The following is an 18,970-nucleotide window of genomic DNA, read 5'->3' as shown; positions in this document are numbered from 1 at the left end:
GTTGGTGTGGTGCATCCCAACCGAGGGATACTTGAGCATAAAGTTGTGTCACCTGTGTTGTACTTCAAAGGTCCTTTGGTTCATTCCCTCCTGTAGTGGAAAACACTGTGTCCCAGCTCCACCAGCGCCCCACCCAGCAGCACCCACAGAGGGACACACACCACACTGACCCACATCTCAGTGAGCCTCTCCAGGCGGGAGCACAGCGTCAGGCAGAAGGCCAGCTTCAGCAGCAGGGCCGTCAGGTACCACAACCTCCTCTTCAGGCTCTGCTCGCCATCGCGGGGGTCAAAGTCAGGCTTGCAGCGCCCCGCCATCTTCACTATCAGCATGAGGATGAGGATGGTGTCAAAGGTCCAGACGGGGAGGAAGATAAGAAACCAGTTCCAGTGGATCTTAGAGTCCAGCTTGAGGACCAGCATGATGAGGAAGATCAGGGCGAAGCTCCACGAGAGGAGCACTCGCTGGACCAGGGACATCTTCATCTACAGAGGACTGGCACAGAGCCAGTCTCACCCACACCCGGAGAGACACAACCACGGTGATCTGAGAACCACAACACAACACCACAGACTCAATCTCCTTCTTTGATGGATAAATAGAACTCACACACCACCATCCAGGCTCATTAGCTGTTAATGGTACTTAGTGCAGACCTGAAGCTACTGTTTGTTAGCTAACTTATGAAATACATTGTTCAAAGAAAGATGTCTTACCAAGTCGACTAGGACAGTCAACCTGTTTGAAGACCGACTCTTCACCAGCGAGACGAACGTCGACACTTTCAATCTTTTAGTTTTAAGCAGCTCGAGCCCAGCGAGGAGAACGTGTAGTTAGCTTAGCTGCGAGCTTTCAGCCACTTCAAGCTTTGCTCCGACGGCATTTGACAGCAACAACTCCAAGTTTCCCGGTCAGTCTTTACAAAACAAAAGCATGGATTTAGTCAACAGTTTTATTTTGATACGTACCTGCAGGCTTCCGGTACCTCTTTCCAAAAACAAAGCACGAAGTTATCAGCTGATGTCTTTTATTTTGACGGCTACTATTGAGGACAGTGAGTTCATGTGAACTCCAGGTCCGTTTACTAGAGTTAAATAATTATTATTGCCACTGTCAAGAATTCATCTTCAAGCTCAAACTGAGGGGTTTTACAAATATGTACATGCTGGTTATTTGGGGTGATAACAGTATTTTTAGAAATAAAATGTGATTAATCATAATTCTTTGTGTTGTCTGGTCAAAGTCCCAAAGGGATGAGGTGGAGGTGGGCGGTACATTGGGGGGATTCGGACTGATGACCTCAGTATTTCTAAAATCCTGGCTGCAGCCCTCGATTATCGGAAGCTGAATGAAGCTCGACTAAATGCTAAATATAAATCCAGCTGCGACTATGGATCCCCTCTAACCCACCACATCAGAAGTCTGTGTTGCTACTCATACACACACACAACGCAATATCAATCAGGGAAAATATATTCAGAATAAATTAATTGTTTAAAATAGAAGGCGATAACCCATGTTTTCAAATACTATTCAAATTTATTTCGTTTTTTCTGGGCTGGTATAACAAATTAATGAAGTACAACTCCGTAGACATAGATTGTCAAAAAAGTAAAATACAAAACGCTTGAGGTGAAACATCGTTTGAAAAAGATTCAGCTAAAAAGCCCTTATTAAAATCTCAATTCATTTAAAGATAAAAGCTCACTTTACATCATCTAGCTGTCCTAAAAGCCAGCAATGCATTTTTATTTACAAGGTAGTGGTGGTGCAAAATACAGTGTGTGAGACGACATTCAGTCAAAAATGTTCATGTCTTTATCAAATGTAAACAATAAACAGTCATTCCTCAAAGTCTTGCTGTACAGAGCCAACACTGAAAAGCAAATGCAGTCACACTGATGTTTGCTCTAAGAAGAGCTGTTTGCATTAAACCTCTATGACACCCGCTGACAATAAAAAAACAATTTAACAGTCCACATTTTCATAAGATATCACACAACAGAGAGAGCAGAATACCTCATTGTGTTACTGCCAAGAGGCAGACAACAAAACAAACACGAAATATAAAACTGTTGTGAGGTTCAAAATACACAAATACAAAAACAAATCCATGATAAATATTGTACATTTCTGCCACTTTTCCAGATGAATGGTGGCTGTTAACAGCCATCTCCTCAGTAGAGGTAAGAAACTGATGCTGTTTGAAAACCTCATGACTCTAATTTTTTTGAAGGATTAACACGCTCCTTCGTGGATTAAAGGATAATATCGAATATATTGTACATTTTTGATATTGTCAACAAATCTCATGAAAAGACCAAAACCACCAATGTGTTCGTCCATAACTCAATACTTTGACTTCCCCAGCGTGTCTGTGAAACTCAATTCAATTGATCTTATACAGCCTAAAATCATAAATCACAAATTTGCCTCAGAGGGCTTTACAATCTGTACACATGCAACATCCTCTGTCCCGGGGCCCTCACATCGGAACAGGAAAAACTCCCTAAAAAAAAACCTTTACGGGGGACAAAACACAGCCCCAAGCCCGTTCAGTTCTACTAAAGACATACCGGTACATCTTTACAAATGGGTTACAAATAAATTGTTTCAAATTCAAGAAAGCAGAATAACTCTTTGGTACTGTAGTTTGTAGCACCAATAACAGGAGTAAATAGTGCATTTGAGTATTTACGGTACCATCAATGTGAATGTGGGAATAAAATATACTGGCTACGTTTCTCCAAATAAGGAATCGTGTGGCAGGTGTTGGATGTGTTATTAGATTCAGGACACAAACTGAGGTCTGTGGCAGTGGCAAGAAAAATGGGAGGCAAAACTTCCTGGGATCAATTCATTGTTGATTTTGAGAGTCTTTTGTCAATAAAAGAAATACATCACCAGATTTATCCCTTACGAACATAATAGGACTTATTCGGGTTCATGAAAAAATGTGAAAGCTCAGGATAAAAAGCTTGGATGAAGTGACAACTACATTTTCCTCAAGTTGAAAACCTGGTAAAACATTCAGTCACTTATTAATAATCCCAATAGGATTTGCTTTGTATGTTGTGGGACCAAATATATTTTCTTAAAAAGTTGACATTTTAGAGCTGCGAGGTTTCCACTCATCAGTGAAAGCACTTGGCATAGACTCGTAAGAAAGGAAGATGGTACCATTCCCTGTAATATTTGAAATAGGCAACCACAGCTACACAGTGCTCTGTCTGCTCTCGCGGCAGTACCCCATAGCCTCTGAGGAGTGAGGTGGAAAATCAATAAATATCCCATCTGAGTCGGAGTCTGCAGACTCGAGCACTTGTCCAATTATGGTTTCAGGGCTGGATGATTCACTGGGCGGCGTGGAGGATGCACCCTTACTGAGATCAGTCATTGTTGTTGTGGCCTCAGTGCCGTGCAGAGCTCCTGAGGAATGAAGGGAAAGGATAGAAGGAGACGAAAGAGGCAAGGCCACGGCACTCGCTCCCGCTTGTACAATACCTGTGTATGAGAGGGTAGTGGATTATTATGGATGATGACGTTATGACTTCAGTATTTTCAGACATCTTAATCTGTGTCATACCATTGAAGTGAGAGCCCACACGCAGCCGGTTGGAGGAGGGGCCAGATAGTTCAGACCCCGAGGCCAAGTCAGCGTAGGCAAGTCCTTGTTCTTCCAGGCATGTTATAATCTCGCAGGCCGAGTGGCGCCGAATTCCTCCACTGCCAACGGAGCTGGCATCTGGGTCATACTCAGCCACGGGGGTCAGCAGCAGGGGGATAGTGTAGCTTTTAGATCGTACCACAGGGTTTTTAGAAGGTTGATCCGCAGACTTGGACCAGCCCCACGCTAAGCGCTTCTCTGAAAGAAAAAAGTAGGGAAGGTGTTAAATTGATGTCACTCGTCAGACACATGGCATCATTACTCTGCTTCTGGGATCCGGGTCTCACCCAGAACACAGCAATGGGCCTCAGCACCATCTTCAGAGTAAAGCCCGTGCGTGCCCAGGTAAGGCGAGACCACCTTCTGAATCAGGGACTCGAGCCTCAGGTAGTCCTCGTTCACACCGCGCGACTCATGGACCCCCTAACAACAGACGGAGACAGGCATCAGAGTCATACAGTAGATTGTTTCTGTTGGTCTGAACTAAAGTTGTCCGCTTGGTGCAATCAAGACCACGAGTGAGTGAGGAAACAGGTTATTAAGCCTGGCCTGCAGGCCTACCTGTAGAATGAGCAGCATCTGTGTAACAGAAGGAGGCACACGGGCCCGAGGGCGAGACAGGGCGTCCTCAAGCTTTACACTCAGGACTATGGTGTTCCTGAAGTGAAGCAGAGCTAGCTGTCGGACAGAGGGCTCCTTACCCTGCACACATTAATAAGGACACAGAAAACAGACACGGTTGATTAACTGAGGTTGTTGGGCAGCAAATACCAAAAACAAACAGCTGACTCTTAAGATGTTTGTGCACCTGAACCGGATGGAAGATTGCCTGCAGCATGGAGAGAACGTCACAGAAGAAGAAGTCCCAGGTCTCTGCCAGGGAGTCGAGTAACTTCTGACCTGCAGCAATCACACAGGAACAAGCCGAAAAGACAGTTGATTCAAGTTTAACTCACAGGCACAGACCACTACAAAATGTATTCAGACCATGTATCCAGTCAGCATTACCTTCGTAGAACCTTATTTTGTCCCGAAGGATGACCATGCCTTTTGTCAGCAACTGGTTCTGTGAAATACAGTGAAAAGATGGCATTAAATAATAATATCTGACACAGCACTGCTTTCATTTATCTGAAGGGTGTTTTGCAGCCATAATCACAATCCTTCTTCAATTTTAAAAAGAGTATTACCTGAAGGTACTCTGTGAAGAAAAACCCCAGCTCGGTCTTTAACAGATGCCTGAGGAAACAAACGTGTGGCTTTTGCGTCACTTTATGACTTAAACAACAATCAGAAGATGGACAGTATTCAACCATTATTTTGTGTGAATAAGGTATTTACAACCTGCAATGAATTACTAATCTGCATTAAATGCGCCTGTGCAATTGCATTAAATACAACCACAGGATCTACTGAGCATCCTGTTTTCCTGCATTACAATCGTGAGTTTCCTGTGTAGTTGAAGAAATGTGCGTCGACCGTGTGGCTTTTCTGTACATGGAAATATGTTCACTGGGCTGCGATAGAGGCTGATGTGACAGGTCTGGTTTAGAACGTTAATGAGATATCTGGCATGACCACATGACTCCCCAGGCCACCATACAGTACACTTACACAAACAAACGTATTCACAAGAAGACGTTCAGTCAGCAAACGTAGGACCGAACGGCAATTATACAAATGATGGCACAACATGACATCGACAGTCATTATGCGGACATACACAGCAAAGTGAGGAAGTTGTCTCTGTACTGTGTGAATGTGTGTGGCTGTTTCTGTATAAACTTACCGGACACCTTCGCTTAGAGTGTAGAGTTCATTATCTGCCAAATCTTTCTTCTGGAAGACTGCTATGACAGCGTTGTGGATACTGCAACACAACACACGCACACAAACTTGTCTACATAATTGTTCAAAATGCATTTTAGCCACGACATGTTTTTGACTTTGATTGTATTTGGCGTACCTGTTCCAGGTGGCGTTGGCTCCTGCCCTCTTCTGCTTCTCTCCTCTGTCCTCTGGGGAACTTTTCTCGCTCTTCCCCAGCTCGCTGAGGCTGGGGGAGCTCATCAACTTCAGCCGGTGCAAAGTCCTCATGAGGGCGATATAGAGGAAGTGGAGAGAAACGAGAGTATACACTAAGTAGTAGACACTACAGAAAGAAGGTCAGCCTAAGCGCTGACATACAGGAGACGGAACCAGAGGAGATAGCTGCAAGGGAGAACATAAGCTGTGTGAATCCGAGAGCGAGATAGAGTACGCCGAGAGGGAAAAAGCACAAAGACAATAGAAAGAGCGGCCAGTGACAGAGGAGGAGAGAAGTAGGACAGAATGATGCATGGTGAGAGAGCGGCAGCACGCTCAGAGCAGCATGGGAGGAGCCAAGCCGAGAGGTGGGCCACCGCTCTGCCCGAGGTCTCAGAAGAGGAGGAAACAATAGCGCATGCATTGATGGGTGGAACAATCCATACAAAACAACCATTGATGGAAACAAATATTTATGCAGAGCACAGATGCCAGAGGAGCTGCAGGGTAACCAGACTGAAGCAGTTGGGACTTTGTTGTGCTTGTCACTGTACGGCGAGGAGGCGGACGCGGAGGAGGAAGTTGTTCAGCTTATTAACAACAACAACTACAGGGAGAGGAAGTAGTGACACAATGCAGGACAATAAAGAAGGTTTTCCTGCTCTTCCATTTTCAGCACAGCTGCAGTGTGTGAGACTATAGAGCCCGACTGATGCTGGATCGTTGATGCTGATATTGATATTTGAGAGTGCAAATGTCCAGTTCCTCCTCTTTTAAGGTTGGAAAATCATTTATGTATTAGCTTGTTTGAAATATTCACTATGATGTCCACAGGATCATGGCCAGAAGAATTTAAACTTAAATAATCGTGTCGTGATATTTGTAGAAAAAACAACAAAATAATGCTGTCAGTCAAATTCATCTTGTGCGTTTTAGTTTCTTTTTTGGCAAATAAATGACTCAAAATACGAGTGTAGGGAGGTGGAAAGAGAGTCTAACCATAACTTTACAAACGCATGATTTAAGAGGTGCTAGGTTATTTACATATGATCATATGTGTATTATTAACATAATATCAATATTTCCTTTTAAAATATCACCCGTATATCGCAACAACCCTAGTTTGAACTGTAACGAATGACATATTCAAGCCCAGTACTTCCTGCTGCGAGCCTGCGCTGGTAGGCCACAGATACTGACTGACTGTTCGGTCTGAAGGGAATATTTAGACATTTTGGGGAAAAATCCATTTCACTTTGTTTGCCGGGAGTTAGATGAGAAGATTGATACCATTCTCTCCTTAAGCTAGATCCAACAGTTGTTTTGCTTGGCTTAAGAACAGCGGGACTATTTAGTGTGACGTCATGTCCCTGTGAAATTCCCAGGAAACCAGTGAAGACTCCAGGGAGTCACTGCACCAGACAACAAAATAGTCTGGCACATAACCGCTGTCTCGTCTGTGGCTTCCACACTTTAGGCTTTGCATAGATTCAAATTTTTTAAAACATAGTGAGCTTTAACGCTTCATATTTAGCGTACAGACATGAGAGTCGTATCATCTGCCCATCTAACTCTCGTCAAGCAAGCGAAAGAGAGTATTACCCAAAACGTGAAGCTCAGTGATAACAATGTATCAGCCAATAATAATTTACAGATAAATGCACAGAGCGGGACATTTTGAAAAATAAACTTGTCAGTGCACTCTGGTGGACAAACCATAATGTAAACAAAACTACATCAAAACGTATTTTTGGCAATTTCAGTACAGATATTTCGCATTAATCAGCAACATATAATAATAGTAACTTTTACATATATTATAAAAGATATACCGATACAATACATCTGCAAAAAAGCCGGTCAATTTCTCGGACCAGCTCTATGCGAGACAAACTCCCCTCTTAAATCCTAACTCACTTCAGGACGCAAAACACAACAACACTGTTTGAGTATTTTCAGAAGGTACTGATGAAAAGTAGCACTCTGAAAAAGAAACGAGGAATTCAAACCCACGCAGTCCACAAACTCTCCGCTGACAGCAGGCCAGTAAACAACAGACCCTCTTCCACATACACACGGACACAGAAAACATGGAAATCAAGTGTACAAACCGATGAGTTGTACATCACGCAAACATCCCACCGGGAGATCGTTGTCATTCGTTCAACATGTGTTGCAAGCAAAGCTGAGCCCCTTAATTAAGACTTTTGGGAAAAGAAACGTAGGGATTTGTACGCAATGTAAATTAATATTTCATGCATTTCCCAGGATTCTGTGCGTTGTGAAATTTTAATCCCTGGAACTGATCCTCACCTCCTGATTGGATGCTCACTGCTGCTGTCCATGTCTGGGCTCGGGGGAGGGGCAGAGAAGGTGCTGAAGTTGAGTGACAGGGGTCGGGAGGAGGGCCGGGAGGCGTGCCTCCGCCGGAGTCCATCGAGCATCTGAACAGAAGAGGAGAGATGATGGAGAAAGATTATTACGGTTGGACTGAATGTAAACGTCTCATCGAAGGCTCATAAAGTGAACTGGCGTGATTGCAGATTAAGCAGCTCGAATGTGTCAGTGAAAAAATGTCTGAAGGCCTGACACAGTCATTGTAGTCCTGCTACCACTCACTTTGAGACGATGAATGAAATAAGAAACACTGAAGCACGAAAACACAGACAAAACTAATTAAAGTATTACGGTCACCGGGACACAGGAGAAAATTAAGCCACACATTTGTGACCCCCATAAAGGAGACGTAGTGTGAAATAAGCTGGGTGCTTCCTGTTTCCCTCTTCTGTTATTTCAACAGCATGGAAGTGTGTTTTGCAATCAGAGCTCAAGCTACGCCCCAACCGTAACACAATAACACACACACACACACATTGCAACAGAGAAAGAGGGGAAATGCATGTGTGTGCATGTACAGTAGCCTAAGAGTGTGAGTGTGTGTGTATGTGTGTGTGTGTGTGAATTATTCCTGTAAAAGCCACAAAGGCAGTATGACAGTATTGCAGTGTATTTGGGTGTCTCCCCATAGAACCATACTGGGCACAGTAAAGCACCATCCCCTGGTCAGAGGGGGGAACAACAGTCTGGGCTGTCACTACAGACAAAGACACAACACGAGCCCCCTCTTCACTGCCACCATGCATGCATGATACAATTGGTGAGTGGTGTGTTTTCAGGAGGATAGGTGTGCAGTTTCAGAGGAGTAAGATCACATCTCAGCCAAATCCTGAGAAGCGACAGACGACAGACACACGGTCTACCCGCCATGCCACGCCACGCCAGTCTGGGCATTTCTGCTTTTGTTCACCCCTCCTTCTCTTTTAGAAGCGACCTCAGCCAGCTCGATAACACTTTGAATTTATGTCAGTCTCTATGTTGCCTTCCTGGCCTGTTGATATCCTACTGTACTATCCCTGTCATGTTTATTCGATATAAAATAGCCAATCAGTCGCCCAGACACGGAATCAACAGCACACGTTTGTCCAACAGGGAGGAATGTACGGCCAGTCGTGCGTACGTGGAGGGTTTTCTATTTTTTCTACCTGTGTGGACGAGAGAATGAGCCAAGGTATCACTGTAAACAACGTGACTGTCTTGTGGACACGCACAGACTGGGACAGACGCGTCATAAAGTCCCCCTTTTGGGTAAAAACTGGATGATAATGGCCACAAAGTTGTCGTACGTCATGTGCCTCTGGCCGCCCACTGTAGCCCGCACTCACCGTGCCTTGTCCTGTCGTGTTGTTCCTGATGGGATGAAACGGTGATGCAGCACTGGTGCGAAGTGTTTACTGTCCGGGCTCATCAGCGGCTGGCTTCTCTACTGTTCCCCGTGGGTCTGCGTACCCAAACGGGCATCAGGGTGCAGGCGGATGAGGGATCCGACCTGCTGTGCGGCAGAGGGGGACTCATTCATGAAGCATGCGCCGCTCGCTCCCTCGCTCAATGGCTCGCCCCCGCTTTGTTTTGACGAGATGCAAAGCGAACCTGGGCGCGTGGACGCGAACGAGAGCAACACACGGACGCGCATTGTGGTTTTAGCTTAATGCAAAACAGGGGAATCACTGGGATTCAAGACAAAAACACAATGGCATACATTTTGTCATGACCTGGATGGCCATCTGGCACACATAGACCCTAAAACCCGTGAAACAATCCGCCAAAAAGAAAGCTATGTACTCTTCTTGATCCATCGCACTACCGGAGCTACACGCAGGTGTGCAGACATTGGAGAAACGCCATGTGCCACGTGCTCCGGCCTCCTATATGCACATGGTTGTAAGACGTGTACGACACAGTGGATGATACATAACCCATATTATCCTACACTGACCCCAATCTATGCCGTTTAACACAGTGGGTGTCTTGCCATCTGTCAACGCAGGCGCGGGCATTTGGCTTATAATCCCCATTTTAGATGGGCCGTGATGTAAATATCTGGGTCTCGTGAGAAATTCCACTGGCATAAAAAAAAAGCAATTAAAACGGAGGCATCCAGTTGGCCTACATTTCAGTTGACCCATGGGATTTACGTCTTGACATTCATATGTAGGCTGCTATGTTGTGATCATCTTAACTCGTGTTGGCTCAAAGAGGCGAACATTTACACTATATCCACACTCCAAATATACAGTAAGGGGAGGTTTCTTTCACCCAAGATTCAGTCTTTATTTCTGTACAGATAATAGTTTATAGGCCAATAGTGGAAGTACAAAGTCAACCAATCTTTCTATAATTAAAATAAAAAACAAATCACAAATTTACAGCCACTCCCAAATTAGAAGAACAATTAGCATATGTAAACTGAATCTTCCTGGGCCATAAATGTAATGTCATTGCACTGCATCTTTCAGCAATCAACAACTGTGATGCTGCTAATAAAAGTAGTGGGTTAGTGACGTGTGTGTGCAAACTTCTAGTCAAGACGGAAAACCTTCATTTCGCTGGCGTCTTTGGAAACAAGTACAAGTCTGCCACTGTGGTTTAGTTTGTTCAGTTCAGCGGGTTTGGGGGTCCTTACATGGAAAAATATGAGTGTATTCTGAGACATTTGCATACATTTATTGTGAAAATATCTGAAGGAAAACACTACATTTTCACCATTAAAAATACAATGTCATGTAATCCATATAATGCAGTAAGGATACCTCTTTAAATGTGCACGTGGCACCTATATTCACATCAATAATACATTAATTGTTTTCATTAATTACATTTATAAAACCCTGACTGTAATTGTGCATACATGTTTCAGGAAGATTTCTGCTCATGTTCAAATCTCGCTGCACGTTCAAAAACATATCCCACATATCTGTGGGATATGTGGGATAAAACTGAAAAAGGGCACTTTCTCCCTAAAAGGCCAAACATCAGGTGCTCAAGCCCCCTTTGAGGTCTATGCAAGTGTCAGCATGGAGACTCAGGATCTCACGCAGAGCCATAATCACAGAAAAGATCATTTTTGTAATATGTTTTGTTGTTGTAATACTCATTTTAGCCAGAAGAGGCTGACGTTCACCACTATGTTCTAAGTGGGACTAAACGCATTCTGGCTTTCTTTCAGGGGCTTATTTGAGGAGCACATTTGTGACGTGTATGGAGACAAGGGCATCAAGGGGAGGAGAGGAAGACATGGAAAACACAACTGGATAATGCAGCAAAATGTTTCCTCAATACTTGATACTGATTCTTTTTTTAGATTCTTAATTTAGTTTTTTTGAACAATTTACAACATTTTCGCCTTTTTTTTGGTAGATGGTATAGAATGGAACCAGAGGAACTACATAGTATGTGTCTAAACCAATAGACTACCTGAATATACACACACACACACAATATTGATTACTGAAAGATGCAGTGCAATGACATTACAGTTCTGAGCTAACTAAGCTAAGTTAAACTATAATAAACAGCTAACTAAGCTAAGTTAAAGCGTAAATAAAGGCTTTAAATTAAGCTGGTTGTGTTCATTCAATCGCACAACCCAGCAGCGGTTGTTGCAGACACACCTGGAGAAGATCTGCTCTCAGCTGACTGCACCTTTCTACTTTCAGATTTTAAGGGCGATATTTTGTGTCGTCTCTTAAGCCTGTTTTCCACTGAACAAACCCCCTTTCTCCAGTTTGTTTGATAAAACTACAAGTAATTATTGAGCCTTTTTCTTTGAAATTGAACTTTATATATTTACTTTACATATTTTTATATTTTGGCGAATGAAAACTATATTGATTGCAGGCTGCATTGGTCTCTTCTGGTTGATTCTAGTGTGTTTTACAAACATAAACATTTCGGATGAACCTATTTTAAAAGGCAACAACAGGGCCGACTAAGTCTGCGCTGTGTGGCCATTTGGTAGTCGAGCACTGCTCTTGGATGGACATCAATGAAAGGTGCTTATACTTTTTTAATCAATATCAATGAGCATATCATTAATAATTCCTCAAATCAGAAATGAATCACTATATTGACAAATACATTTCTTGAGTTGAGTGCACCCTGGAGAGGAGACACAGCAGAGGTAAGTGCTTTGAACATGCATGTTATTTGACAGCACTATTAATATATTCAATCATTTTAGTTAAAGATAACTAAACTACTAATATGTTTGCGTCTACAGGCCCGACCTTCAATAATTACTCCTGAGACCACATCAGAAATCATACAATAAACATTCAACTCTGTGTGAGTCTCTTATTGTCTCGAACAGTCCACAAATGCCTGCAATGGAGAGGCTCCTTGTCACACCGTCTCTCTGACTCTGTCTGTCTGACTTTCTGTCCATCTCTCTGTCTGACTTTCTGTCTGTCTTAATGACTTACTGTCTGACTGACTTTCTGTGTGACTGTCTCTCTGACGCTGTCTGTCTATGAGTCTTACTGACTTTCTGTCTCATTCTGTCTGACTGTTTCTGACGCAGTCTGTCTGACTGACTCTTTGTCTGACACGATGCCTTCAACACACATTACTAACTTTGCGTCTTCCCTGGAGTCGCTGTGCTTTCTCGCCTCGCAGGTTTCCGTGGATCCTGGTTACACCTGGACTATGGTCTTGCCTCCTGCCGTGGTTCTGTCATATGTGTTGTAACTCTGTTATGCTGTTCATTTTGTACACATGACATCTATTGCACTCTTGTCCATCCTGGGAGAGTCAGAGGCAGTTCAGAGGAGGAGGACATCTCCGAAGGGGGGGAGGCTTAGGGTAGAATGAAGGTATAATATAATGTACAATGTTATTGTGATGAGAGTTGCCTCCGGACAGCTCGGTGTACTTGTATACTTTGTGATGCAAATAAATCTGCGTGAACTGAAGAAAATCCAATCTCTCTTGTGTTCTGTGGGTGCTCGTTACTGAGTTCCTAGTAGTGAGATGCTGTGGTGTCTCACAAATTTGTATTGTGCATCATTATGGTTGAAAGAAAAATGGCCACCATGGCCTGAACCTGGCCTTTACTGAACAGAGGCCTCATCAGTTGTAACATGTTTATATTGACTATGGGTTAAGATGTGACATAAAGATGTGGCGAAACCTTTTAAAGAATAAATTGCTGAGGAAAGTTTGAGTTGTTATTATTTTGTTTCTGTTGCACAGAAAGCCATTCACAACTGTCCCATTAACAGAATCTAATGCAAAGCTCTAAATAATCTATCAGACACAAACTGCACAAAGGTTAGTTTTTTCTGATAAGAAATGCTTTTATTGCTGTTATTCATGTAATTTATAATTTGACAGTTATTTTTATGCTTGTATGATGGAACTGCCCATAGGCGCATCAGATCAATATGAACATATTTCTAAAGGCATTTGTGAGTCATTCAGAATATGCCCTATCTGGTACCCAGATCCTTCCACTTAGCACTTATTGTATTGTATTAGAACGTATTAGCATTTATTGTATCCGTATTAGTATGTTGCACTTATTGTATTCGTATAAGTTTGTTTCTGTACTGTACTTTTGCTCTGGTGTTTGCTCTTAGATGCCTGTGTAAACAAGGAGATGCACTTATGACTTCTGGTGACTAGTAGTTCTCTTGAATACCTAAGTTGAATACACTTATTGTAAGTCACTTTGGATAAAAGCGTCTGCTAAATGACTGTAATGTAATGTAATACATGAATGAATAGGAAGGTCCGAAATCCTCGGGAGTGGGCTCTACCCCCCACTAAAGCGGTCATTGCGGTTCGATTGGTATCAGTCCTGAGTGTCTAGGACCTTGGGAAGAGGTAATAAATTGAAATTTGTGAAATCATGAATGTGATTTGAAGTTAGATCACGAATGAGATTTTGAAGGGCTTTCATTAATAAAACGCTACATCAGAATGTCCTGGTTCTCTCTGAGTGACATCTTGAGGTGGTCTGCTATACCTTCTGGTGAATTGAGTTTGTAACTATGCACCATTTCCTCTAAAATCGAATCTGAAATTAGACAAATTTTCTCATGAATGTCCTGGTTCTCGCTGAGTGACAGTAAAAATGTCTTATTTTCAGTATGGGTGGAGTCAACGATGCCCTGATTACATATACATCAGTCATTGTATGGAATTATTGAGAAAAATATTTTTATAGTATACCTCAAATATTCAGTTATTAGATATTTTCTCGGTACAGATGTATGACTTTTACTTCGAAATATCTTTTAATTGGTTCAGTAAAAATGTCAGATTTTCAGTATTTGTGTTCAGTCAACAATGCCCTGAACACATATACTAGTCATTGTCTGGAATTGTTGAGAAAATACTTTTTATAACACTTCAAATATTTGGGTATTAGATATTTTCTCGGTAGAAATGTATGACTTTTACTCCAGGAAATGCCTCTACTAGCTACCGCTGCCACGATTTGAACCAGCTCCTACTGAGAAAATTAGTGCACTTTTGTTCCACTCATATTTCATTTTTAAACGGATTTTGCTCTTGTGTATGATTCCGATTCTCATAAATCGGAGAAAACGTAAACATTTCAGAGACATCTTTATATTCCGACAGCACGTGAAGGCAGCATTGACTCCTCCTTTTTGTTTGTCCGAGCGGGAAGTTCATCGATCTGGTTTAAAATGTAGCAAATTAACCCGTTAGCTCTTTTAACCTAAGAATCCACTTTTGAGGAATTTTAACAGGTGAGTTTGTATGAATGGGACTGGTAACTTACAACGACATTCGGCCGTGGCTCATGTAATATGTGCCCTAAAGCCAGGATCGAGCTAGCTGGTTACTCTTCATACATCCATGGTGTGACCTGAACCGACCGAGGCAGTGCTGCTAGGTCCACGTTGAGCTAACGGTAGAGTACATTAAGTGATGACGTGTGTCTGTCTAATCTAGTGACTACAGGAGATCTCTGCAGTCATGTCCAATAACGCCGAGATGAGGAGCGCCACCGCACCGACGCGATTCGGACAGGTAGGTCACGTTAGTTGGGTTACTTTAGACAGGTAGGTCACGTAACGTTAGTTGGGTTACTTCGGACATTCAAATGAGGCTCAGGTGTGCAGAAAATCCACTCGGAGAACGTTAGTAATTTATGCATACTTGCGTCACCCAGTGCATTCTGGGATAGAATGACAATGGAAAAGAGCGATGGTGATTGGCTTGCACTGGTACTGAAGAGACTAACTATCTTTGCAATACATTGCTCCAATCTATTGTTACATACATACAATATATGACTATATTGTATCAGCTGTATAGATGAAAATCAAAAAACCTTGTGATTGCAGAAAGCAGTGCTCCAACATTGGGTCAGGGTGTGACTCATTAACTGAAGAACCATGCACTCTTTAATTATATATATATATATAATTAAAGAGTGTATATGTATGTATATATATGTGTATGTGTATGTATATATATGTATATATATATATATGTGTGTATGTATATATATATATATGTGTATGTATATTTATGTGTATGTGTGTGTATATATATATATATATATATATATATATGTGTATGTATATTTATGTGTATGTGTGTATATATATATATATATATATATATATATATATATATATATATATATGTATATGTATGTGTGTGCTTAGTTTTTACTGTGTTGTCAGTGTACCTACACAGCTGAGGAGCAGGAGGCGGTGCACAAAGCTCTGCGACAGAAGCTGGGACCAGAGTACATCAGCAGCAGAATGGCTGGAGGAGGACAGAAGGCAAGTCTGAGTTCATCTCGCTGCAGTAAAAGCAGTTTCAAGTGAACTGTAGAAAAGTTAGACGTCCGTCTGTCAGCTAGGTTATAATCACACAATTATTGCAACATGAACAGTGCATGTGATTGTGATGTGTTTTACTTCGTCACCTCTCTCTTTGATGTCGCCTCTTTGAATGGACTCCTCCAGGTTTGCTACGTGGAAGGGCATCGTGTAATTGGCCTGGCCAATGAGATGTTTGGATACAATGGCTGGTCTCACTCCATCACTCAGCAGAATGTCGGTACGGCTCGGTACAGCGTCTTTTTCACTTAGAGGGTGCTGTCAACGTCCGGCTCTTTCCACACGGTCGCACTCAGAAAACACTTCTATTTTTCAGACTTCATAGACATCATCAATGGGAAGTTTTATGTCGGAGTCAGTGCGTTTATCAAAGTGCAGCTGAAGGTTAGGGGAAGCCATACTTGTTTTACTGTATTGATTTGAAATCTTTACCTTTTTATGTATTCTTCCCTGCTTGTTGGCCACATGAGTTTGTGTGTGATGTGCACTTCTCCTCCAGGACGGCGCATTTCACGAGGATGTAGGTTACGGTGTCAGTGAGGGACTGAGGTCTAAAGCTCTGTCGCTGGAAAAGGCGAGAAAGGAAGCTGTCACGGACGGCATGAAGAGGGCACTGAAGTACTGGAATTAGCATTTTTATATGTCTTCTGAGTATGAAACATGACGAAAAATCATACACAATCTTTCTAAAATGTGTTTTGTTATAAGAAGAATGTTTTTTGGGTGTTGTTTAGATGCTTCGGTAATGCTCTTGGAAACTGCATCCTGGATAAAGAATACCTCATAGCCATTAACAAGATCCCCAAAAAGGTCTGGTACAGTGTTATAATATCTTAGCATTTTTGTGTTTTTATTCTCATTCAAAAAAAGTTTTTGGGTGCTGAGTCTTCTCCTCTACGCAAAGCCTCCTCCTCCTCTAGACCCGGCCCAGACGAAGCGTTCCGCGGGTGAGCCCTTGGTGGAGAAGGCCCGGTACTTGAGTCTGCTCCGAGAGGAAAAGCTTAGATCTGCTGTGGGTGCTGGCAGGAAGCCACTGGAGCCCAGAGTCCTCAACCACGACCAGAACTATTCAGAAGTTCACACTCCTAATGCTGCCGGCGCTGCTGACGGGAAGAGCGACAACATTGACTCCAAGTAAACGCAGCGTTTGTACAAAGTGTGGAAAACGCTTAATTTTAACCTTTTATTTATATTTTCCAGGTTGGGAATGTGCCTGGATTCAAATGTACTTTTTGAATCATGCTTGCCTTTCACCAAATTTGCATTTATAGTAAGACATTTAGACCTTGAGTCGTTAGGTTTTTTAACAGCAGTGGGTGTCGTGTCTGGCTTTAGTGACACTGACACTACTTCATCTCTCGTGCATCAACTCCAATCTGTTTCCTCCGTTTTTTCCCCCAAGACCTGTTGTGGACTCGGCGAATGTCGGCGAGTCATTAGAGCTCACGGACCCCAAACAGCTGAGAAAGCTCAGACAGCAGCAGCTTCAACAGAAGTTCAGGAGAGAGATGGAGACCCGGAAGCTGCAGCAGAAACCGGATCAGGCCAAGTCTGAGGACACGGAGGCCCCTATTGGACGAGTACCCGGTGGAGGTGAGGGTTTCATGTGTCCCCATGATGGATTTCATTCTGTCTCGAGCAGCAGCCTCAAACTCAAATCACCTGGCACTGGATAGGTTTTTTGGATGCTCTGCAAACACTATGAGGTTGTTTACCTGAGAACAGCAGGTTTCTGTTTGCAGATGGAAGAAGAAACCTGAGCCAGGAGGCTCTACGTACTTTGACTGTGTGGTGAGGAAGCCTGCCTCTCTTCACTGATCACCAGCACGACTGGTTTGTCTTCTTTCCGCAGAGGATCCTGAGCTCTGGGACTTCCCTCTGGATGGGATTGATTTGCTGGATGCAGGCGGCCTTTCCTCCAGAGCGCTCGCACCGAGCACGCCTGGGAGTCACAAGATGCAGACGCGCAGTAAGACCCCTCTGAGGTCCCCGGGAAGACCTCCAGATGAGGCCGCTTCGTACGGTGAAGGACAGGACCGGGCTCAATACAGACCTCAACATCAGAACCAGCATCAGGCCAGGCCAGGTGAGATTTCATGTCAGAGATGTTGGTGAGCTGTCGGCTGGATTTTGTGATCTTCTATCTACTTTTCAACCTTACAGGTGAAGCCATCAGTCCGTACAGACAAGGACAGTACATGAAGAAACGCCGACTCGACACCTGAGATTTTATGTTTCTGTTGCACAGCTTCAACACTTCAAATGTATTTGACTTTGTTTTCTTCTTTTATAGTGCTTACATTTAAGTTGTCTTTGCAATGAATTGCTGCTAATTGAATTTGGAGAAATGTTTGGTTTTGAAAACAAATAAAACCACAAAAGTCAGTCCGCTGGGTTTTATTTAGAGGAAACCAACAAATGTGATCAATAATCAGTGGTGTATAGTAACGAAGTAGAAATACTTCATTACTGTACTTAAGTCGTTTTTTTGGATATCTGTACTTTACTATTTATATTTCTGTTGATTTTTACTTTTACTTCACTATATTTTGCAAAGAACACTGATACTTTTACTCCGATACATTTCCGCTGAAACCTTCGTTACTCGCTACAAAATCAAATCTATCTTTAGAAACAAAATTAATCATGAGACCAGCGTCGGGGACTGTGGTGGAACACAGACTGCAAGCAAGCAGGTTTGGTGAATCAGTGGTCCTAGCAGCAAGTTAAATCATTGGTTAATCACGTTAATGCGCAATTGCAAACAAGTGCTCTCAAAGCCGCGGTGTGTTGATTCCCAGTGATGCCCAGGATGCTACATGCTATAAGCTAGCGAGCGACTACATAAGTAGCATTCCACACAGGACGGGTGGGATGAGGAGTGGTGGATGGTCAAACAAACACTGGTGTTTCCTCCAGGAGGCCGCAGTTTGTGCCGTGTGTGAAACGAGAAGCCAATGTTGATTTATTTGTGACGTGACTTCTGTACTTAAGCAACGCCACTTCCGTAGATATTTTAACGCAAACCACGATCTTTTCCTAAATCGAACTAAGTAGT

General features: G+C 42.9%; 3 protein-coding genes across 3 annotated transcripts; 1 reads left to right on the top strand and 2 right to left on the bottom strand.

Moving 5' to 3' along the window:
* Positions 1–67: 67 nt before the first annotated feature.
* LOC306785786 (transmembrane protein 60-like) lies at positions 68–868 on the bottom strand. Its single transcript, XM_079280275.1, has 2 exons — positions 717–868; positions 68–546 (listed from the first exon to the last, which is right to left on the bottom strand). The coding sequence occupies exon 2, from the start codon at positions 483–485 to the stop codon at positions 81–83; it is 405 nt and encodes a 134-aa protein (XP_079136401.1). The 5' UTR covers positions 486–546; positions 717–868; the 3' UTR covers positions 68–80.
* A 694-nt stretch (positions 869–1,562) lies between these two features.
* Positions 1,563–9,581, bottom strand: prr5a (proline rich 5a (renal)). Its single transcript, XM_079278492.1, has 11 exons — positions 9,415–9,581; positions 8,006–8,136; positions 5,634–5,759; positions 5,457–5,537; positions 4,858–4,906; positions 4,676–4,733; positions 4,476–4,567; positions 4,229–4,369; positions 3,955–4,090; positions 3,587–3,865; positions 1,563–3,504 (listed from the first exon to the last, which is right to left on the bottom strand). The coding sequence occupies exons 2-11, from the start codon at positions 8,134–8,136 to the stop codon at positions 3,215–3,217; spliced, it is 1,383 nt and encodes a 460-aa protein (XP_079134618.1). The 5' UTR covers positions 9,415–9,581; the 3' UTR covers positions 1,563–3,214.
* Positions 9,582–14,705: 5,124 nt separating this feature from the next.
* rad52 (RAD52 homolog, DNA repair protein) lies at positions 14,706–18,278 on the top strand. The gene is made up of 11 exons (XM_079270790.1): positions 14,706–14,805; positions 15,011–15,088; positions 15,751–15,852; positions 16,039–16,132; positions 16,229–16,296; positions 16,412–16,530; positions 16,647–16,722; positions 16,817–17,046; positions 17,315–17,505; positions 17,765–17,998; positions 18,076–18,278. The coding sequence occupies exons 2-11, from the start codon at positions 15,035–15,037 to the stop codon at positions 18,135–18,137; spliced, it is 1,230 nt and encodes a 409-aa protein (XP_079126916.1). The 5' UTR covers positions 14,706–14,805; positions 15,011–15,034; the 3' UTR covers positions 18,138–18,278.
* Positions 18,279–18,970: the final 692 nt, after the last annotated feature.

This window comes from Melanostigma gelatinosum (genome assembly GCF_949748355.1).
Source record: "Melanostigma gelatinosum genome assembly, chromosome: 1".
NCBI classification, from domain to species: domain Eukaryota; kingdom Metazoa; phylum Chordata; class Actinopteri; order Perciformes; family Zoarcidae; genus Melanostigma; species Melanostigma gelatinosum.
The sequence above is the reverse complement of the archived record's forward strand: the minus strand, read 5'-3'. Positions and strand labels throughout refer to the sequence as shown.

What these genes read in the sequence shown, in the direction of transcription:
- LOC306785786 (XM_079280275.1), bottom strand. Translation starts at nt 485, where the DNA reads ATGAAGATGTCCCTGGTCCAGCGAGTGCTCCTCTCGTGGAGCTTCGCC.
- prr5a (XM_079278492.1), bottom strand. Translation starts at nt 8,136, where the DNA reads ATGCTCGATGGACTCCGGCGGAGGCACGCCTCCCGGCCCTCCTCCCGA. An exon ending in GCCAACGCCACCTGGAACAG is followed by an intron (nt 5,538 to 5,633) that starts GTACGCCAAATA and finishes GTTGTGTTGCAG; the next exon opens with TATCCACAACGCTGTCATAG. An exon ending in TCTTCACAGAGTACCTTCAG is followed by an intron (nt 4,734 to 4,857) that starts GTAATACTCTTT and finishes TGTATTTCACAG; the next exon opens with AACCAGTTGCTGACAAAAGG.
- rad52 (XM_079270790.1), top strand. Translation starts at nt 15,035, where the DNA reads ATGTCCAATAACGCCGAGATGAGGAGCGCCACCGCACCGACGCGATTC. An exon ending in CACCGACGCGATTCGGACAG is followed by an intron (nt 15,089 to 15,750) that starts GTAGGTCACGTT and finishes CTGTGTTGTCAG; the next exon opens with TGTACCTACACAGCTGAGGA. An exon ending in AGCGACAACATTGACTCCAA is followed by an intron (nt 17,047 to 17,314) that starts GTAAACGCAGCG and finishes TTTTCCCCCAAG; the next exon opens with ACCTGTTGTGGACTCGGCGA.